The sequence below is a fragment of the Peromyscus eremicus genome, chromosome 8a (assembly GCF_949786415.1).
Source record: "Peromyscus eremicus chromosome 8a, PerEre_H2_v1, whole genome shotgun sequence".
Taxonomy (NCBI): Eukaryota; Metazoa; Chordata; class Mammalia; order Rodentia; family Cricetidae; genus Peromyscus; species Peromyscus eremicus.
Genome location: NC_081423.1, coordinates 52,929,192 through 52,951,431, shown reverse-complemented (window position 1 = coordinate 52,951,431; position 22,240 = coordinate 52,929,192). Strand labels below are relative to the sequence as shown.

General features: G+C 52.8%; 2 protein-coding genes across 4 annotated transcripts; one reads left to right on the top strand and one right to left on the bottom strand.

Annotated features, from left to right (window-relative positions):
- Positions 1-423: 423 nt before the first annotated feature.
- On the bottom strand, positions 424-21,297 carry Zbtb4 (zinc finger and BTB domain containing 4). Of its 3 annotated transcripts, XM_059270993.1 has the most exons (5): positions 13,181-13,544; positions 12,309-12,488; positions 7,815-7,881; positions 6,376-7,412; positions 424-5,755 (listed from the first exon to the last, which is right to left on the bottom strand). In XM_059270993.1, the coding sequence occupies exons 4-5, from the start codon at positions 7,401-7,403 to the stop codon at positions 3,832-3,834; spliced, it is 2,952 nt and encodes a 983-aa protein (XP_059126976.1). In that variant the 5' UTR covers positions 7,404-7,412; positions 7,815-7,881; positions 12,309-12,488; positions 13,181-13,544; the 3' UTR covers positions 424-3,831. The 3 variants fall into 3 exon arrangements, with proteins under 3 accessions (XP_059126976.1, XP_059126975.1, XP_059126974.1); XM_059270992.1 differs by lacking the exons at positions 12,309-12,488; positions 13,181-13,544 and adding an exon at positions 20,817-21,297; XM_059270991.1 differs by lacking the exons at positions 12,309-12,488; positions 13,181-13,544 and adding an exon at positions 16,004-16,118.
- On the top strand, positions 19,445-21,255 carry Slc35g6 (solute carrier family 35 member G6). The gene is made up of 2 exons (XM_059270994.1): positions 19,445-19,720; positions 20,162-21,255. The coding sequence occupies exons 1-2, from the start codon at positions 19,652-19,654 to the stop codon at positions 21,173-21,175; spliced, it is 1,083 nt and encodes a 360-aa protein (XP_059126977.1). The 5' UTR covers positions 19,445-19,651; the 3' UTR covers positions 21,176-21,255.
- Positions 21,298-22,240: the final 943 nt, after the last annotated feature.

Sequence of the window (22,240 nt, the reverse complement as noted above, 5' to 3'; positions counted from 1 at the left end):
TCCATTTTCATGCCTTTGGAGTAACTGGGATTATAGACACTCATACCATGCCCTACTGGCTGTTTTTTGTTTTGGTTGTTTTTGAGACAGGATCTCGCTATGTAACCCTGGCTAGCTAGCCTGGAATTTATGTAGACCAGGTTGGCCTCAAACAGAGATCCACTTGCTTCTGCTTCCTGAGTGCCGGGATTAAAGATGTGTAATTTGAAATCTGAATTAAGGGCTGGAGAGAGATGATGCTGAGGTTAAGAGCACTGGCTGTTCTTCTAGAGGACCAAGGTCTGATTCCCAGAACCCACACATGTAACTCCAGTCCCAGGGGATCCAACACCTCTTTCCAGCCTCCTCTGGCACTGTACACATGGTGCGTCCACATGCAAACAACACACTCACACATAAAAGGAAAAACTCTTTGAAGCTTGGTACCTTTAAAATTGGTGTATTTCACAGACATTTGGATTTCAGGCTTCTCTTGAAAACGTTTATAAAACTAGTGCCACTAGACCCACGACTGTCGTTGACGGCAACCTGTTAGGGCTTCTCAGTGGCTGCCCACTCTGGCCAGGGAGCTCACACCAGAGTTCCTCCAAAGCTCCTGTCTACCTGACCAGCCTTGCTCACGTTCCCAGCTACCCCTGCATGACACACGAGGATACAGAGCAGGCAAGACGAAGCCAGTGAGGACACAGGGGTGAGGATGAGCTCTCGTGGCCATGATGCAGTTTCTGCCCCAATGTACCTTCAAACTAGAAAAAGAGCTGGACCTGGTTTAAGGCAAAGGTTAGTCTGGGACACAGAACTCTTGAACCTAGCACTTGTACTCACTGAGGGTGTCTCTAAAGGAGGGGGCACTGCATTTTTGAGAAGGGACCTTGTGAAGCCCAGGTTAGCCTGGAACTCCATGTGTGGCTGAGGATAACCCTGAACTTCTGATCCTCTTGCCTTCACCTCCCAAGTGCTTGTGTTAGAGGTGCGTGCCACCATGTTGGACCGAGAAGCAAACCCAGGGTTTCCTGCATGCTAGGCAAGCACTCAGCCGACTGAGCTCCAGTTCCAGCTCCTGAGTTAATGTCTCTCCCTGGAGGTCAGATCAGTGAGCTGGAGCCTGATGGCGCTAGGACTCCAGTGGAGCACCTGGAGCGGCAAGCCTTACATCAACTCAACTGCTAGACATTGGTCCTGGGAGGGGGCCTAGGCTACAGGTCTCAGGATCCCGTAGGAGCAAGGGAAGCCAATGCCTGCCTCGACCCAGCAGCCACACAAATAATCGCACCTGGCGCCCCACTGTGAACACAGTTCATTTGTCTGGTTGGTTTATTGTCCTGGAGAATCGGAAACACACACAAATCTGAGATAAATATTGGTCAGTTTCTCTAAGTCTGGGTCCTCACTACGGATAGAGCTAGAGTCTGTAGAATTCTAAATCTTGCGTGCTATGGCACAGAACCAGTGGCCTTCCCACTCTATCACCCTCCTTCCCAGGGAACACGGGGAAAGAGGGCACAGATTGACAAGACTTGATCATCTTCAAATGACAAAATTGCAAAACCCCCAATTTCCAATACCTGAAACTCACAATATTGAAACTTTCCAGCTCAAATACATATTTTTAAGTTTCTGCTTTACTACAACTTTGTTGCCAAATTCTGGAAGCTATTCTCCTTACCCTACCCATATTAAAAAAAAATTAAACACCTGTAATCTTAATTCTTCCAAAAGGTCTGTGGTTTTGTAATTTTGACCTATTCTGAAATTCAGATTCCACAGCCCATCTTCACCCTTTCTACCCTCCTGACTTCCTCAGAGGAGCGCTAGCAAAGGGCACGGGGGCTGTTGTCATACCTGCCCCTGCCTGCAGGCCTTCCTCAGTCTCTCTTGTGGTTCCGCTGTATATATAGATATATTTATATATATAATTTGTGTGTAGATATATATATGTATTCTTTATTATGTATTTTTTGCAGTTTTTCTAAAGTGCCAGAAACAAGATTTATGGGAATTTTTAGTGATTTTTTTTTCTTTTTTTTTTCCCATTTTTTTCCCTGTTTGAAACTTTTTCCCCCTTAAAAACTGGAACTTGGTACATTCAGTAGGAAATTCTTCACTCAGGCTGTGGCCAAGACCAAGAAAAGTGCAAAGAGACAGAGGAGGAATGGAGTGACCCCTCCGTGATTAACATTCAGGAAGCCTGTCAAATCCTTTCCCTCCCTGTGTACCAGGGAGGTTAGGAGGGGGCAGGAAGATGTTCCTGGCCTTTCCAAACTCATCTCCCTCAAAAGCCATGATCTTGCCCTCTCCATAGTAGGTCAGAGGGCAGCCATCTTGGCCCCAGGAAACAGTAGCCTAGAGAAAGGCTGTCATTTGATTAAAACAGTCTTTCTCCTTTTAAAAGTCATACTCCTCTAATTCCCACATCAAATTTGCTCCCCAAACTGGCTCTCCCCTTGTGAGCTATTTTGTTTTGAGGGGAGGTGAGGTGGGTAATATGGGAAATATCCACCTAATCACACATTAGGGGGCCCCATTTTCAACAAGAAGTAGGAACAAATGTTTATCTTCCCCACTGGGAGGAAACATAGGGACCCCTGACCAGGGTTAACTAGTGCAAATTAGGGATTAGGGACTACTTAAAATCCCTGCACCCCCATCCCTAGGCTGGGATCTTTGGGTGTGGGGAACTAAGTCAAAGAGGGGTATAAGGTGCTATTTTGGAGGCAAAGTTGGTGGGGATACCCCAAAGCCCACCAGGAGAGGAGGATGGTTCCCTCAGAACCATCTGGAGTGATTGGTGAGGACAGTGACACCAGAGGAGACAGGGTTAAGGGAAGGATGGAAGGTCATGTGCAAATCTTGGGCTTACCCACACATCAGACCCCCATCGCTTCTCTGGCTATTTGGTCTAATCTAGAAGAAACCATAGTGAGGGGTTGGCAGGGAGAAAGGAGATTCTCTTCTCCATCCTATATGGAGTGCTTCATACCTGGTGCTCAAATTTGGTTTAGCCCCAAAGAAGCCACATATAAAGGCCAGAAGAGATATGATCTATTTACCTCTTTTGTCTTGGAAGAATCTGGAGTCACTGGATCTGGGGGTAAAGGTAGGGCCCAAGATTTCCCTGCCCTGTACTGAGAAAGTGCTCAGCCATAGAACACCCCCCCCACACACCTCTTGACCTGGATTGGGTTAGGCCATCTCCAAAGTCCAGGAGCACAGGAAGGGATATGGAAGATCTGAAGGCATGGAAGCCAAGGAAGCATGGCATTGTAATAGGAAAGAAACAAGGACAGAGAAACCCACCCTTGGGAAGAACGGAATCCAAAGCCATGCTTCCAGGCTGGTGGGTCACATATCACAATGGTCTGGTCCAGGCCCTGGGCCACAGAGAATGGAATGTGCTAGGAAGCATCTGGGGAAAGACTTAGAGAAAGCTTCAGAACGAGCAGGCATCATTAGGTGAGAGAGATGTTTCCCCCTAGGTTTACAAATCAGGGGAGCAGGTTAGACATTCAGAGCTGGTGGGGGCTGTAAGTAGAGATTCAGGTAAGTATATTGCTCAGTTGCCCCAAGGGCTGGAGAAGGAATAGGAGCTGGTTCTTCCCCTCACAGGGGCCATTCCCTGGAAAGACTGAGAGGGGAACCACCGAAAATCCCTTCTCAGGGGGTGGGGAGATTACAATCACACAAAGCAGCCTGACTCCTGAGCTCCAGGGGCCCCCAATCCCTGCACTAGAGTGTGATGGGGCTCCCAAGGGGCAGGGAGGCCAGGGAGCTGCTAGTGGTGGGGGCTCAGGGAGGGTGGCATCTGGCGAAAGGGGGATCTGGCCTTAGTGCTCACCCCACATCTCCCTTTTGGGTTCTCTCAACCCCTGCCGGTCCCCCTACTCCCTTGGGGGGAACTGGCAGAGGAAGAGTTGGGGGAGGTGGGGTTGGTGGAGTGGGGGGTGCTGCTTGAGGATTCACTGCGTAGCCAAAGACCCCTGGTAGGAAGGGGAGGGCCCCACCACCCTTCTCATCAGGTAGGACCATGTTGAGAGCAACTGGGAGGGCGGCCAAGTTGCTCAAGTTGTAAGGGTAGGCAGCAAGGAGCTGAGGGCCATAGACAAGTGGGTAGGGTTCGGGGTAGAAGGTGACTTTGGCAGTCCCCATCCCCTCCATCCGGTCTCCCTCAGAAGCTCCCATTGGCCCCTCATTCCCAGATTTTCCTCTGCCACCGCCGGGCTCCCGGCTGCCTCCTATCAGAGCCAGGGGGAATTCCTGCACAGGTGGGTACACATAGCTGCCCCCACCTGCTACTGGGGGCTCCTCACCCCCAGAGATGACGGGGTCCTGGAGTGAGGCCGTGTCAGGAGCTTCAGCAACAGCAGCGCTGGCACCGCCCGCCTCCCCACTTGACGAGGACACTTGCATCTCCTGGGGAGCCTCCTCCTTGACATCGCTGGCCCTGGTGCCGATGCTGCCTTTGGAATAGGCAATGACAGGGGTGGGGGTGCCCCCAGGCCGCTCCACAGCATGCCTCTGCCCATGTCGGTTCAGGGCAGCTGCTGTCTTGCACACCTTGGCACAATGGGGGCAGGTGAATCGGGTGGAAGACCTCCTCCCAGTCCTGGAGCTGTGGGAGCCCTCGCTGTGGGCTTCCTGGTGCTTCCTCAGTTTCCTCAGAGTGGCAAAGGTCTGGGCACAGTCCCCACAACGGTGCCTGCGTTCACCACGTCCTCGTCCTCCTGGGCCCTCCACTGACGGGGTCTCCTCCCAGGCTCTTCGTTCCAGCTTCTGCCTCCAGCGTGGTGGTCTTCGTCCTCGGGGCAGCCCACTGACGACCCCGCTGACCCCGCTGGCAGTAGCTCCAGCCTTACGCTTAGGCTTGTATGAATAGTAGGGCCTCCAGAGCTGATCTTCCCCTCCAGCCTTTGATTCCTCCTGGTCCTCCTCTTCCTCCTCCTCCTCCTCCTCTTCCTCTTCCTCACTCTCCTCTACTTCTTCTCCACTCAGCTCTCCAGGACGCAGGTCAGTTTCTGAGATGCGACGCTTGACAATGGCTTCCTCCCCAATTCGCACAGTGATCTGACACAGTGGAGGTGGGGCCTGAAGCTGAGAGGAGCCTCGGCCTGTCCCTGGGGGGGATCCCCCACTCCCACTAACCCCACCCACGGGCTTGGCTGTGTAGGTCAGAGTCCTCCCAGCCCGCAGATTCCGGCCCTTGGCCTCGTCCGTGGCTGAGGCTGGCCCTGCAGCTGTGGCTGGGCTGGTGGGGGGTGCTGCTGGCTCGGGGGGAGGAGGTGGGTACTCTCGTTTCTTGGGGGGTCTTGGGGGAGTCGTATAAGTGATGACTGAGGCAGCTTGGGACCCTCCCGTGCCGGCTGGCCCACCCCCGGCTCCACCACAGCTACTGCTCCCGTGGACAATGACAGAGGGGGCAGGGTGAGCAAAGGTGATGACGGAGGCAGGAGGCCCAGGCTCTGGGGCAGGTGGGGGGAGGGCTGGGGGGCTGGCTCGCATTGCTGCAGGGGCCGATGTGTGGAGGCGTGGAGAGGGAGGGCCCTCGGGGGCTCCCTGACTGTAGGTCTTGTAGGGCCGCTTGGCTGCCCGCATGGGGAGCAGGCGGTACAGCTTGAGGGTATTAAGCTTGGGCTTGTAGCCTCCATTGGGTGTCTTCTCACTGGCTAGGAGGCCGGGGTTAATGCCATGGAAGGCTCGCTGGTGGGTCTTCAGGTTATAATAGGTGACAAAGGTTTCCCAGCAGAAGATGCACTGGTACCTGGGCCACGACAGCAGGGAACAGGGCGGGGACAGCCACTTGAGTTACAGCCCTGAAGACAGGGCCTCGTCTTGCCCTGTCATCTACAGCCCTCTGTCATCCTCAGCCCTCCGACTTCTAAGGTCCCCAGCAACTGCCCATCCTCCCTTCCTGCTGGGGGCTGGGCCCTGCTAGCCTCTGGAGCACACGCAGAGCAAGCTCGGCACCCTGGCTAGCTTCAACCCCGCCTCAGCTGTTCTCGTGTGAAATGGGGATAGTCATCGATTTAAGTCCTCAAAATGCCTGCTGTGGTACAGACGACAAAATGAACATGCTAAGGGGATATCAGGTGCTGTCCCGCGTGCTCTAAGCCCCACCAGGCAGGCATGTCCTCCCACAGTCCTCTCTGTGAGGGCGAACTTCCCTTTCCATCCTAGCGTGTCCCGCTGCACCAAGCCTGGCTGGGCAGCAAGATGCTGGCCTCGGGTGAAGGAACTGGGGCTGAACGGAGGCAAGTGGTGGCAGGGAGCTGGCACCAGGACAAGAGCCGCTCCAGTGTGGACGGACGGCTTTCTAGAGCCCCCCCCTCTGCCCAGCCCTCCCTCGTCCACCTGCGGTCTGTCTGTCTGTCGGTCACTCACCTGCGCTCTCCCGTGTGCCACACCTCGTGCTTGGTGCGGTACTCGGCCAGGGCAAACACCTTCTCACAGTAGCGGCAGGGGTACTTCCTCCGCCACGAGTGGACATTGCTGTGCCGCTTCAGGCTGGACAGGGTCACGTAGGAACGCTCACAGGCCGCACACACATAGAGCACGTGGCCGCCCACCACCTTCACCACGTGCTCGGGGCCATCTCTGAAGGCCACTGGTGGTGGCAGGGCCGAGGCATCCACTCCTGCAGGACCCCCAGGGCCAGAGCTCCCGGCTCCCAGGCCTGCAGAGCCCCGAGTGTTGGACCCCCGCCGACACTGGGCCTCGTGTGTCTGCAGCCTCTTGGGATGGATGAAGCTTTTGCCACATCGCGGGCAGGGAAAGGGCCGCCGGGACAAGGAGGGCTGTGAGTCAGGAGCCGGGGCCTCAGCCTTGTCACCCACCCACTCGCCGTCTGGTCTAAGCCCTGGCCCCAAACCGTCCTCTTCAGGATGTGAGGTGGCCAGGGGAGTTGGAACAGGGGGGACCCAAGTATCACCTCCTTCCCCCAGGCCCTGCAGGCGGGAGATCCCCAGCCGCCGCCCCAGAGCTCCAATTTCTGCCACAGCTGCCCCATCCCCTCCCCCATCAGGCAGTGCCAGCCGGGCACTATAGATGAAGTTGAGGACATCGGAAAAGGCAGCTGCTGGGACCCCGGGCAGCTCGAGGACCCGTGGGGGGGATGAGGAGTGAGGAGAGGCTGGAGTCGGGGAGGAGGAGGAGGAAGAGGCAGCTGTGGCGGTCGCGGGGCTGGGAGCTGAGCCCCCGGGGACTGGTGGCAGCGGCAGCGGCGCTGAGGCTAGCAGGGCTTCTCTGAAGAAGGGACTAGAGGCAGCCAGGACGCTGCGGTGAGCGGGGAACTTGGTGTCTCCGGCTATGAGGGTGACATCACAGAAGAGGCCACGGAGCCGCTGCTCATTGAGCTGATGCAGGACAGCAGGGGCATGGGACGGGTCCGTCACCTCTGCAGGGGGTGGCATGGTGCCAGCCTGGACATGGGGAAAAGAGGCCAGGGAGGGTCTCAGAGGCTAGGCAGAGGTCAGGAGCCTCTGAGACCAGGGAGATGAACGGAGGACAGTTAGAGGCTGGTCAGAATCTGGTGGAAGGCTGAACAACTCACATCACAGAAGTCATGGGTTAAAACTAAGCCACCCAGAATCAAAGCAATGTCCAAGACCAGCATGTCTAACATCTGGGCCAGAAGAGACCAGGGATAACTCAGCTCATAGTGAAGGTCAAGTGGTCATGACCTCCAGATACACAGTAAGCCGTACAAGGGGGAAGCTTTCCACACTCAAGCATTTTTCAGTACTGGACAAAATGGCTGCCTTGGCTGGCCTCCCCCTCGGGTCTACTCCTTCCTAGCTGCAGTCCTCTCGGCACCCTCTCACCTGAGAACATAGCCAACATGGAGCAGCGTAATGGCTCAGCAAGTTCCTTCAGCCTGGCCTTTTCCTTCTGCAGAGAAACAGAGATTGTGTCAGAAATCAAGAGGAGAGAGGACAGGGTCCTCACAAGGAAAGGATCCAGGACGCGGGCATCAGTACATCAGTCAAAGTCACAGGCACATGGGCTGCTCTGAAAACCCTGATCCCTCCCAGGAGCCTGTCAGGCTATTTGGCCAAATCCAATCAGACCAAGGAGGCCACGTAGATTACCGCTGAGCCTTGCTCTGCTGGCCCCGAGGAGGACAGACAGGATAATTTGCATATCCCCAATTCACCTCCAAGGGCAGCACAGTCCAATCCACAGGCAGGACAGCCTCACAGACCTTTCTAATCCCTTTGGCCCAATCTTGAGACTCCAAAAAATCAAAGATTTGCCACTTTTTACTTAATCACAGCGGGCTCATTTACATATCAAAATAGAGCCCCACCCCCACCCCCCAACACACACACTCTGGACTAACCTGATTAGGTTCTCACATTAGGAGTGTGCCTCCTCATACACACCACAGACCCAGAAACCTTAGTGAGGGCTTTCTAGCCCAGGTACCAGGTGACCGCTGACACACACATGCCTGCTTGCACTGGTCTCCAGCAGACACTGGAAAGGTAACCAGACCAAGAGTCTGGTTACCTTTAGGTCCTGCTCCTTACTCTGAGACCTTTGGCTTGTGGATTTTGTCTTTAAAGCTGGGGATGGGTTACCCCCACCTCACCTCTTGCTGAGAGGTTCATCCAAATGGAACAGTAGGCAACCCAAACGTGAGCTATGATAATCACGAGCTGGGCACTGCAAGTCTTAGCTTCCTATTTTTTCAGCTGAGGATCTGAGTTCCAGAGTCAGGCACGTCCCTTCTCCAAAGTCACATGGCTGGTGACAACAGGAGAGATTGCTTGGGTCCTTCTCATCCACCCTCAATGCAGCCAGGAAGTTCTGGCTCCTTCCACATGCCGTGGGTCACACATATCCTCATTAGTATCCCACATCGGAAGCACCTTGACTAATTCTCATCACCCCCAAGATGTTCTTTTCTCATTGATTACTGATATTATTTGACTAAAGGCTGTACTTCATGTCATGTTCCCTAAGAGATGGCGCTGATACCTGTTCCGGACAAGAAGGAGGAAGGTGGTCAACAGGCCAATAGTCCGAGGTTGTAGCCACAGGCCTGGCGCAGAACAAGAGCCCAAGTGTTGCCCCATGGGTTGCTGCATTGTGGGTATGGCGGGAGTTCTGGGGACAGATTCCCACCTCGTCTGTTGTCCTTGTCTCTTACGCCCTCCTATGATGGCCTCAGCACGTATTTGCGTTATTTCATTTTTCCTCATCACTTAACGTGGCTTCTCCACGTGAAGATAATAGGGATTCAGGCACGCTAGGTAGCTCGCTCAAGGCCGTCTAGCCAGTTAGTAGCTAGGCTGGGATCTGGCCCTATAAGGTTTGGCTTCAAGCTTCCAATGACTTCAACACACCATGAAAAAAGATGTTAACAGCCCCCACTGGAACACTGCTAGCCTACCTAGAACTTTCGTGAGAATTAGGTGGCTCCTTCTTCTAGGAAGAAATGTCAAGATGAGCAAAGTCAGTTTGATTCCAGTCCCCATGCACCCCTGAGGCCAGCCAGGACTGCCCGCCTGCACCAGTTACAAGGTGGGTGCCTGCAGGTATGCTCCCGTGTGTGGACTGCCACGGTATGGGACAAAGCCTGTCGGTGCTTCTGAGAACTGGCCTGGCGCTTAGCGTCACCCAGAATCATTATCACGACAGGCTTTAGAGCTGTCATTTACTAATGGGCAAAGTGTAGCAAAATATGATATCACACCATCTCATTTTAACACTCCAAATAACCACTGTGGAGAGGTCAGACACTGCAAACTGGTCTTCAGGTCAAGGGAGTGTATTGGTGCAGTGATCTGTTCCTGGCTTTGCTGCTAGCTCTCCTGGAGTTTGGAGCAGTTCAACTGTCCTATCACTGGCCAGTGCCCCGAAAGGGGTCATGGGAGATGAAGACACTTGCTACGAAATCCTTTATCTCAGTTTCCTTGTCTGTTTGGAGAGGGTGATAAATAGTTCCCACTGTGCAGGGTGGTGGTAAAGATAACATGAGCTAATAACTGGTAGACTCAACCACCAGGGATCAACAGGATTCCAAAACACTGCTCCTCTATCAAACACACAGACTTTATTCTCTTGTGATTCGTCTCTCCACAACACAATAGAACAACTATTTAAACAGGTGTGATGGAACAGAACGTGCTTGTAAGCCCAGTACTGAGAAAGAGAAGCAAAAGGATCACAGCAAGTTCAATGCCAGCCTGATCAACATAGCAAGTATCAGGCCAGCAGAGCCACATAGGAGAACCCTGAATCAAAGTAAAATAAAACAAAATCTCCCAAAACTATTTATGTGGAATTTATGTGATATTAAACATTTTAAGTAGGGATAAAGTAAATGGAAGGACATACATAATTTAGATGCAACTACTATGCCATTTTATTTATTTATTTTGAGACAGGGTCTTATATAGCTCAGACCTTGAATTGGTCAAGGATGGCCTTGAACCCCTTCCTGATTCTTTTGACTCTACCTCCCCAGTGCTGGGATTATAGAAATTCATCATTTTATATTTTATATTAGCAACTTGAACACCTAAGGATTTCAATACCCATGGGGCACTCTGGACCCAGTCTCTCGTGGATACTGAGAGGTAACTGTGCCTAGTCTTGGAACTTAGCCCTGGAAAATGGTGAGAAAAGTGATGAAGGAAAAAAAGGCAGAATCTGGGCTTCAAGATGAATTTGGTGGTGGGCTGGAGCAATGGCTCAGCAGTTAAGAGCACTGGCTGTTCTTCCAGAGGACCCGGGTTCAATTCCCAGCACCCACATGGCAGCTCACAACTGTCTGTAACTCCAGTTCCAGGGAATCTCATGCCTTCTTCTGACCTCCATGGGCAGCAGACTGGTACATGGTGCACAGACATGCATCCAGGCAAAACACCCATACACATCAAGTAAATAAACAAATATAATTTTGAAAGGATGAATTTGGTGGTTCTGTGGTTTTAAAGTTTTATTTGTTTGTGTCCTTAACTGTTTTTCTTTTCTTTTCCTTTTTTTTTTCCTGAGATAGGGTTTCTCTGTGTAGCCTTGGCTGTCCTGGAACTGGCTCTGTAGAACAGGCTGGCCTTGAACTCACAGAGATCTGCCTGGCTCTGCCTCCTGAGTGCTGGGACTAAAGGCGTGCGCCACCACCGCCTGGCCCATTTCTCTATGCTTACCTGACTGAGGTCCCTCCGAGGTGCCACTGAGCACATACACCAGGATGCTTCCTTCCTTCCTGCTGTGGTCCCCATCTGGATTGTTCTTTCCCTCAGATTACCGCAAACCTCATGTTCTTTAAGATGTGACTCAAGTCACCTTGCTTAGGGGCCTTCCCTGGCCCCTTCCCGCTTTCTCCCTACCCTGATGCATTCCCTGTGTAGCTCAGTAAATGAAACACACTGCTCGTTAGCTCGAGAATGTGGGCTCAAGGAAGGCAGGGGTAGGGATTCTGACTATGCTGTTTGCTCAAGGATCTTGTTCTTAGAACAGTGCCTAGCACATAATGAGGGGTTAGAAACATCTAGAGGCTGAAGGTGCAGCACGATGACAGGACACCTCCCTAGCATGGCCTCAGGTCCCACCCCAGCCCAGAAGAATGCCGGGAGATGCCAGAATGGCAGGGTTTTGGTAAGGGAAAGAATTTGTGTTGGTGGCACAAGCCTTTAATCTCAGCACTCTGGAGGCTGGGTCCAGAAGATCATGGGTATGAAGTTAGTTTGGGCTATATAATGAAACTTTTCTAAAACAAAACTATTCTTCCTGGAGTCTCTCCTCTCAAAAAAGAAGCCATCCTTGGAGCTGAGGATGATGACCATACCTTGATGTTTGAGACACTCAGTTTGCCTGACACATTTCTAGAGGCTTTATATACATGGTCTCATTTAATTATATCCTCACAGCCACCCACAATAGACCACCGTAGGGATTTATAGTCTCCCAATTTTACAGAAAAGGAAACTGAGCCTCGGAGAGGAGAAACCTTGTTCAAGGTCACATCATAACAGCCAAAACTTGAATCCAGGCTTGGATGACACCAGATGCTGAAGCTTTCCCTCTGCCATACCGCTGGATCCTGCCCTGAAGAGCCTATAGCAGGCCAGCTGGTTACATAAATCACCACACAAACTCTCACGTGCTACGTGTTAACTGTGTCACATCTGACTCCACCCTTTCCCTGGCTCTCAAATCCAGCAGTCACCAAGTCCGGCTGACACTGCGTGGAAATGACTTGCAAGCCTTCTCCAGCCCCTCTGGCCGCCAAACTAGTTCAAACCCTTGTTAACACGCACACGGTCAAGGCCATGGACTACACGCTGTCTGCTTGCCTGTAGGTTTACCTCTTCCACCTGCTGTCTTGCGCTGAGAGAGCGTCCTTAGCACTAACTGCAGTTTAGTGTAACTCCTGGGCTGGAAACGGTCCTTGGAAGCAGGGTCTGGTAGCTCATGCCTGTAATCCCAGCACTCAGAAGGACTGCAAAGAGTTCAAGGCCACCCTGGGCTAAATATTCAGACCCTGTCTAAAAAACACAAAAGCTAGGACAAGATAGCTCAAAGGGTATAGGCAATACCCCACAAGCGTGGAAACCTGAATCCCCAGAATCCATGTGGTAGGGAGGAGAACCAACTCTTGCGAGCTGTCCTCTGAACCCTTATGTGTACTACACCGTGGCATGTGTGCAAACACAAATAAATAAATGTAACTAAAAAAATCCGGGCTGGGGAGACATTTCTGTGAGTAATAGCACTTGAGTTCAAATCTCTAGCGCCCCATAAAAAACTGGGGCGTGGCTCTGTACCTGTCAACCAGCATTGGAGGGCAGAGACAGGTTGAGGACTCACTGGCTGGTCAGCCTAGCCAAAATGGCAACTTCTGGGTCCATGTCAGACCCTTTCTCAAGCCAATGAGGTGAAGGGCAATAGAGGAAGACAACTAACGTTGTCTTGGCCTCCGCATGTGCACTGGGCACTTGTACCAACACATTCAAGTGCATGAAACACACACACACACACTCTCACACACACATTTAATGCCCTTTCCTTGACCTCGTCCCAACATCCCTCCAAACTGTTTAAAACTGAACTAAAATGCATCTCCTCCTTTGTCCTTTATGACTCATAAGACAAGGACAATCCTCCTTCTGATTTTAATCAATGTTCAGTGCCCCATGGCCAGCACCCACAATGCAAAGCCACAGATACTCAGTCTCACACTCTGGGCCGAGGTTCTTGAGAGGACTGTCTATGATACGGGTCTTCAAAAATAGATTGGTGAAGGGCCGGAGAGACGGCTCAGCAGTTAAGGACACTTGTTCTTGAAGAGGACCCAGGTTCAACTCCCAGCATCCATATGGTGTCCCACAACCATCCACAACTCCAGCTGCAGAAAATCCAACATCATCTTCTGACCTAAGGCATCAGGTACACACGTGGTGCACACACACATATGAGCAAAATATTCATACAGATAAAAGAAATAAATCTTTTAAAAACTTTAAAAAATATATATTGGTAAGCCAGATGTGATGACTCAAGCCTGTAATCCCAGTATTCAGGAAGTTGAGGCAAGAAGATTGCCAAAATTACCCTGTCTCAAAAAAAAAAAAAAAGGCAGCGAGAGGCTCTGCACAGACTGTGGTGTATGTGTTGGCATGCACATGCTGAATGCTCCAGAAAGCAGCAGAGGACAGGAGTCAAGAGACAAGATGTGGAGCCCCACCACTTCTCACTACCCAAGTGACTTGGGGCAAAGCACTTCTTCTCTGGGTTTCAGTGGGGTAGTCAGGGTGTCAGAGTGAGGAAGGGATGAGTGACGGTACAGAAAAGCCTGGGAACGGTGCCGGTACAGTCAGGGCAAACCAACTGTTTACGGCTACTGTTACTAGTGAAACCGGGAGGGAGCAGGGGAGTCTCCGCAGCAGCAGGGCTGATGGGGGCTGGCACTGGCACCGTCTCTAATCTGTTGCTATATATCGGGCCTATTTTCCATTTGCTGTTGGAAGATCTGTAGGGCAGTCATTAGCCCCATCTTGTAGATGTGGAACAGGACACTCAGAATGTCCCAGGGAGGACATCGTAGAGGTACCAGCACACCAGCTCCAGTGCAGAGCTCCCGTCTTGCACCTGTCCTGCAGGCCTCCTAGGCAGCCAGCCCCATCACCCATTATACAGGATACGGCCACAAAGCCCCCACACTCCCCATAGTACACGGGCTAGATGCAGGGCACAGTGTTGTGCACAAATGGAGTGAGCATACATGTGTATCTCCCACCTGCACAGAAGGGCCCAGGCCCCAAAGGTGGGGAAACCTGTTCCAAAGAATCTGCTTAGTGAGCAAATTCTGTCCAAAGTTCTTCCACTGTCACAGGAGTAGGGCCCCGTGTGCGTCAGAGACACCCGCAAGGGGGGCAGAGAGAGGGAGAGGGCGAAGCAGGAGGAGGAGACGAAACCCTTCACGATCCTTTTTTCCATTTTAGTGACAAAAGTCACACGCGTTCTTTACATAAACATGGCCAAGGAGCCACTCTGTCTAAACTCACTTCCCTTGTAGGCGCCAGGACTTTCCTCCCTATGGCCCGACATGCTGGGTGAGGGGCAAACCCACAAACCCTGTGAAAGAACAGTGCCACCCAACAGCACCCATATCTGCTGCTCTTGCTCTGGCTAATATTTATCTCCCGGGCAGCCCTACAGCCGTCCCTTAAGCGCACAGAAGGCAGACAAGCATACAAAGCTTTCCACTGGTCTTCTGGGGCCGAGGCCCACACTGCCCTTGTCACGCCACCTCCTCCCAAGTGTTTTCTGACCAGCTCAACTCCCAGCCCAACAGCCCAGACAGGCTCCCACAAACAACGTCACAAAGAATCCCGTGGAGAATGTTGCAAACACGCAACCTTCCCTTTGCTTGGCCGCCCGTGATCCCATAAACCCATCTTGCAGGTCCCACCCGGAGCCCCACACACCAGTGCCAGCTGACCAGAGGCTTCAGTTTCTCATGCTCCTGCTGAGCAGCAGATTTGAGTCCCAGACATGCGGCCCCCACGAAACTTGCCCATCACAAACACACAAATCCATCCACCCTCTGTCCTCTACACAACTGGGCCACACCTCATCAGGACTACAGAAATGGAACTCAGGCGTGATACCTTCTGATTCAAAGGTCCACAACTGCACTCTTCAAATGGGTACATAAACACACACTCCATGCCAGCTATACAGAAAACAAACATTCATAAACATTCATATGTGCAACACAAGACATTCGTACAAGAAAACACATGCTGGCAAAACTACACACAGAACCCCAGAGACCACACTCAAGGTATCTGTCATCTAAAGCCACAGGGCCATATCCTGTAATTCTGTACCAATGAGTACCCCTCCTGGCTTTCTATCTCTATGTATCAGGAAGGACCCTAGCAGACCCCCTCGCTGCCAGACTAGCAAACGGTGGAGCCCAGGAGCAGTTTACCTTGCCCCACAGCACTGTAGGAGGCACAATCTCCAAGACTCACAGCAACAACCCTGCCCCGACGGCGCGGCGGTTCCGGGCCCCTGCTCGCACTGCGCACCCTGTACACCCCAACTCTGGGGCGCCCAGAGGGCCACCCCTCCCCCTCTCTGCCTGGCTCCTACGCCATCGCTCTCCCAGAAGCTTGCAGCGCTTGCCTGGGATCACACCCGCCCCACCCCACCCCCAACCTGCCCCACAGAGGGAGGGGGACATTGGGCTGCAGAATTTAACCCTTCATAGGTGGAGTGATTGCGACCCTCTCCACGGCTCCAGGAGACCGAGTCCCCCAGCCGCGGCTAGCTGGACGCCATACCAGGGCGCCCTAAGTCGCTCCCCAGCGCCGTGCGCGCCCGGGGGCGGGGCCTATTCCAGCCCCCGACCCCTGCGCCCCTAGATCAACCTGGAAGGGGAGCGGTCGCGGGGCGCGCCCCGGGCCCCCGCGGCGCCGGGCAGCGGAAAGAGGGGGCCAAGGTAGTTGGCTCCCGTCCGCCCTAACCCTGCCCGGTTCGCCCCGGGGCCAACCTGACTGCGATGGCGCCGCGTCCGCCAGGCCGGGCTCATCACCGTGGCCGCCCCCGGCCACTCGGGTTTCGCCCTCCTCCAGCTCCGGCTCCAGCTCCTGCCCCGGCCCCCCCAGCGCCCGGCCCCGGCCCAGCCCCGCAGCCGCCGCCGCCGCCACTGACATCATCGGCTCCCCCCGCCCCGGTCCTCCCCCCCACCCCCACCCCCGGAAACAGTCCCCCCCCAGCGCTGCTGCTGCTGCCGAGAGGAAGCCAGCGCAGCGCAGCCGACACCAACACTGGGCTCTGGCGTCCGATGGCCTTGGCCCGGTGGCTCCCACACGGGGAAACGAACGACGGAGGGGTGGCTCCCACACGGGGAAACGAACGACGGAGGGTAGACACCTTGCGGGGCGGTGGCCGGGCTGTACTGCCCTAGACCACTTGCTCCCTGGGAAGGGACTTACCCCCATGCCCGCCCTTCCCTCTGCACACTCTTCACTCAGGAGTGTACATCGCCTAGAGCATGCTGCGTGTGCACATTTGCTCACTACAGACACGCACACCATACACGTTCTCCCGGGCCACAGACATACAACATGGTAGACTCACAGTTGGGCCCAGTGGAACCTATAGACCCAGAGTTAGCATCCTTACAGGGCAATAGCCCTGGGGGCATCCCTCTTTAGGAATGGCTACAGTCTTTCACCAGACACACAGGCAGGGAAGGCCCTAACCTGACAGAATGGGTGATCACATGGATGATCACTAGTACAGATAAACACAAAGCTTGGAATTTGGTCTTAACCAGTGGAAATAAATACCCACTCTGTGTCCTTGCAAATAAATGCAGGCCTTGGTGTGGGGCTCCTGCACGCGCTGCACACTATAAGCCTAAGAAACATAAGAAGCTTAAGAAATACAACATACCTAAGAAACATACTCCTGAACTATCAATGGGACAAGTCTACAGACTCCTCCCTGGTGTTGTAAAATTTAAAACTCTGGAGAGGCCTGGCATGATGCTGCTGGTGAGGCAGAGGCAGAGGCAGGAGGATCTCTGTGAGTTGGAGGCCAACCTAGTCTAAGCAGCGAGTTCTAGGTCGGCCAGGGCTACACAGTAAGACTCCATCTCAAAAATAAGAACAACCCCCCAAACAAAAAACAAAAACCACATGAGGAGACAGAGGAGCAAACTCTCAAAACTCTCCCGGTGGAGCATTGTGGCACAAGCCTATAATACGGGCCCTGGGCAGCAGGGACAGGAAGATCACTGCAAGCTCCAGGTCTCCTAGCAAGTTCCAAGCCACTCAGACCTATACAAGCTGTACAGCAACCCTTTCTCTGAACAACAGCAGCAGCCAACCAACCAAAGTCCACCCCAGCACTCCTTCAAACATTGTGAAGCTAAACATGGTGGCCAGGGCCTGTAATCCCAAGCATGGGAGACAGTGGCAAAAAGATGTAGATTTCAAGATTCCACAGAGTACACAGTGAGTCTGAGACCAGCCTGGGCAAGACCTTGTTTCAGATAACAAGAACTGAGGGCTAGAGAAATTGCTCAGTGGTAAAGAGTAGTGCTCTTGCAGATGACCCGAGCGTTCTATTCCCAACCTCCAAGTCAGGGCGTTCACAACCTCCTCCAGCTCCAGGGGATATGGTATCTCTGACCTCTGACCTCTGCAGGCACCTGCATTCCTGCACATACTGTTACACTGATGCACCCACATACACACAGTTACAAATAAAGTAAAGCTTCCGACTGGAGAGATGGTTCAGATTGTGCACTCGCATGCACATATCCACACATATCCACACATGCTCTTTTTCTTTTTCTTTCTTTCTTTCTTTCTTTTTTTTTTTTTTTTTTTTTTGAGGCAGCGTCTCACTGTGTATATAGCCCTGGGTGGCCTGGAATTCACTATGTAGATCAGGTTGGTCTGAAACTCACAGAGATCCTCTTCTGCTTCCCAAATGCTGGGATTTAAGGTGTGGGCCATCACGTCTGCCCAAACACTAAATTTTTTTTAAAAAAGAAACTGAGGCCGGGCGGTGGTGGCGCACGCCTTTAATCCCATAATCCCAGCACTCGGGAGGCAGAGCCAGGTGGATCTCTGTGAGTTCGAGGCCAGCCTGGACTACCAAGTGAGTTCCAGGAAAGGCACAAAGCTACACAGAGAAACCCTGTCTCGAAAAACCAAAAAAAAAAAAAAAAAAAAAAAAAAAGAAAAGAAAAGAAACTGAGGCTATAAAGATGGTTGAATAGGTAAGAGCACTGGCTGCTCATCCAGGTCCAACTCTCAGAACTCACAAGGCAGTTTACAAACATTTGTTCTGACCTCCAAGGACACCAGGCACACATAAGTGGCACACAGACATACATGCAGGCAAACCCCCATGCACACAAAATAAAATTTAAAAAAAAGAATAAAGAAACAAACAAACAAACAAAGAGCTCGGGAGGTAAGATAGCTCATTCGGTAAAGTGTTGTCAAAGAAACACGAAATGAAGACCTGGGTTTGAGCTCCAGAACTCAAGTAAAATCGCTGGGGAGAATGCTCAGAGTCCAGGTCCTTAAGAGAGAGAGCCGGGCAGGAGCACTGCATGCTTGCAATCACATAAAGCCGGACATAGAATCAATCTTGTAATCCCAGCATTCCTCCAATGGTGAGATGGAGGGCAGCGTCGGTAGGATTCCCAGGAGCTCTTGGGTCAGCTACTCTGACATTGGCAGAAGCACACAGCTAAAAGACTCAGTCTCAGATAGGTGGAAGGTGAGGACAGACACCTGAGCTGTTCTCTGATCTCCACGTGCTCACTGTGTCACATGTGTGCTCACACTCACAGTATGGCATACACACATACACCCAGAAAGGAGAGAGAGAGACAGAGAGACAGAGAGACAGAGAGAGACAGAGAGAGACAGAGAGAGAGAGAGAGAGAGAGAGAGAGAGAGAGAGAGAGAGAGAGAGAGAGAGAGAGAGAAGCCAGGCAGGAGCATTTCATGCTTGAAATCACAAAGCACAAAGTTGGGGAAATGGAGGCACATGGACCTCTGGGACTCTTTGTCCAACCTGCCTAACATACTAGGCAAGTTTTGGCCAATAAAAATCCTGTCTAAGGCGGGCGGTGGTGGCACACGCCTTTAATCCCAGCACTCGGGAGGCAGAGCCAGGCGGATCTCTGTGAGTTCGAGGCCAGCCTGGACTACAAAGTGAGTTCCAGGAAAGGCGCAAAGCTACACGGAGAAACCCTGTCTCAGAAAACAAACAAACAAACAAACAAAAAATAAATAAAATGAGGCAAGACATAAACCAAAAGCAGTTTTATTACAGAGAGAGAGAGAGAGAGAGAGAGAGAGAGAGAGAGAGAGAGAGAGAGAGAGAGAAGGAGAGTGAACTTGGAGTCATAGCAACAAAGGCAGAAAACAAGCCTGGAATGGTGGTACACACCTATAATCAGCCTGGACAACACAGTGAATTCCAGAATAACTTGGCCTATAGAAAGAGCCTGTCTCTTTCCCCTCACCCCCAAAACTTACTCCAAACCCAAAAACAAAAAACCAAACCCCCAAATAAACAACAGACCAGAGTTGGAATTTATGAGAAAATAATCCCCCCCCAGGAAGGTTCCAGGGAAGAACCTTACCCCTACTCTAACCAAGTCACAATGGCTGAAGCTCTGAAGGGGATCAGGCAACCGGACCCAGGAGGAGAGGAGGAAGTCCAAGAAGAGTTGGTGAGTCCTGGGGCAAAGGGGAATAGTGGGGGCAACATTCAGCATCTGGATATTTCTTTCCCTCCTCCTCTAAACTTCCCAGTGGTCCTGGAGACACCTACAAGTGAAATTCATAGTGAGGTACCCAGAAGTCCCTGGAGCTTGTGACATCATATGGATACACAAGCATTCGAAGCTAACTCCCTTCCCTCACATGAACAGAGTACCTTGGGTCCTCTCTTTTTTTTCTTCCCGGGAACATGATCCAGAGAAACATGGTCCAGGACTATTCATCCCTGCTTCCTGCTTTTAGATGCTCAAAGATGGCATTGTACCACCTCATCCATCCTATGAGTTCCTCTACTATCCTGAAGGGTCCAAGATCTCAACCTGGCACTCACCCTACCCCAGGTTGCCCAGGCTGTGGTTGCTCTCATGTCCAAGCTCCTTTCTTCCTAACAGGATGCCGGTTATCCCTATTCCAACTTACCTGACTTCACCCAGCCATCACCGCCCTCCACTCCAGCCAGCCTCCCCTCGAACCATCGCTGCGGGCCCTCCGATGCCACCAAGGGTCTGTTTGTGGCCCTGCTAGGTGGAGGACTGTCTGCTGGCTTCGTGGGCCCGTTCTCCCGCATGGCTTACCAGACCTCCCACTTGCCCTCGCTGGAGCTGCTCATCTTTCGATGCCTCTTCCACCTCCCCATTGCCTTGTTACTTAAGTTTCGTGGTGACCCGCTGCTGGGACCTCCTGATGTTCGGGTTCGGGCCTTCCTTCATGCCATGCTCAACGTCCTCAGCATTGGATGTGCCTACAGTGCGGTCCAGGTGGTGCCCGCAGGCAACGCGGTCACTGTTCGCAAAGGTTCTTCCACCGTGTGCTCGGCCCTCCTCGCGCTCTGCCTTGAGAGCCAGGGTCTCAGTGGCTACGCCTGGTGTGGCCTGTTTGGCAGCACCCTTGGACTAATCATCATTGTGGGACCTGGACTAGGGACATTGCAAGAGGGGACTACAGGCCTCTACACAGCCCTGGGCTACGTACTGGCTTTCCTGGGAGGTCTGGCGCTGTCACTGGGGCTACAGGTTTACCGCTCTCTACACTTCCCCTCCTGCTTACCAACAGTGGCCTTCCTCTTCGGCCTGGTGGGGCTGACGGTCTCTCTACCGGGCCTCTTTGTGCTGCAGACACCTGTGCTACCCCAAGACCCTCTGAGCTGGAGCTGTGTGGTGGCCGTGGGGCTCCTTGCGTTGGTTTCTTTTGTGTGTGTGAGCTACGCGGTCACCAAGGTCCACCCCGCCCTGGTATGTGCTGTCCTGCACTCCGAGGTGGTGATAGCCCTGATGCTGCAGTATTATGTGCTCTATGAGGCCGTGGCACCTTCTGACATCATGGGAGCGGGGGTTGTGCTGGGCAGCATTGCCATCATCACCGCCCAGAACCTCAGCTGTGAGAAGGAAGGGCAAATGGAGGAGTGAAATCGAACTGGAGAGCCTGGGGGAGGGTGGGGCAGGGGTGATAGGAGGAGAGACGGGAATAAAAACTATGGAAGCACAAATGCCTCAAAAAGAACTGGTGTGGAGGGCCAGTGGGATGGCTCAGCAGGTGCTGCGAAGCCTGAGAACCTGAGTTCCATCTCACATGGTAGAGGAAGAGAACTGACGCCCACAAATTATCCTTTCTACATGTGCGCCGTGGTCCGCTCACACACACACAAAATAAAAAATGTAAAAACAAAAGAGAAGGATGCCCTGGGATTCAAGGGTGACTTGGGACTGGATGGAGAGGGAAGACCTGAAGCAAGAATAGGAAGCCAGGGCATGGAATTTAAGCTGGGCCAAGGGATAATGGGATAATTAAGCTGTGAGGTCTCAGATCCATGGGACTGAGGACGTCTGGTAGTGGGCCACGGTGGATAATCCCACAGACAGCAAAGAGAAGAGCATCAGGGATGAAGTATGCAGGTTGTCAGGCAAACAGCAACTGCACTGGGGGAGGGGAGTGTTCCTTTTCCTTAGGGCTCCCTGTCCGGGTGGTGACGTAACCCTGACATCAAACATGGATCTCTAAGGCTGTGCAGTCGGTGTCGTCTTCGCGTTGGAGAGAGTGGAGACACGCTCTGGTTGGCGACTCCTCCCTTGAGACACTCAGCCGCCCCCTTATTTCTGAAAGGTGGAAGACTTCCTCAAAGTTCACATTCCTTGACCTCACATTCCCAAGGACTTTCGTGTTCTGCCCCCACCACTAATCTGCTTTTCTCGGATTGTCGCGGTCGCGTGACCCGCGGCTCTCGGGTAGCAGCCATCCTTCTTCCAGAACAGCTTTCAAGCCGCAGATCCAAGGCCAGGGGCCCCGCGTGGCTCTCCGCGAGAGGAGAGGAGGGGCCCCACCATCCTGGGAGGCCTCTCGACAAATACCAACTTCCAACCGCTCGGACGCGCCATCTTGTTCGTCTCATGCATATTCAGCGAGAAACTGAATATTCATGGCCGCGGGCCGGCCCCGTCGCTCCCGCCCTCTCCGGAACACACTCCGGAGGGCCC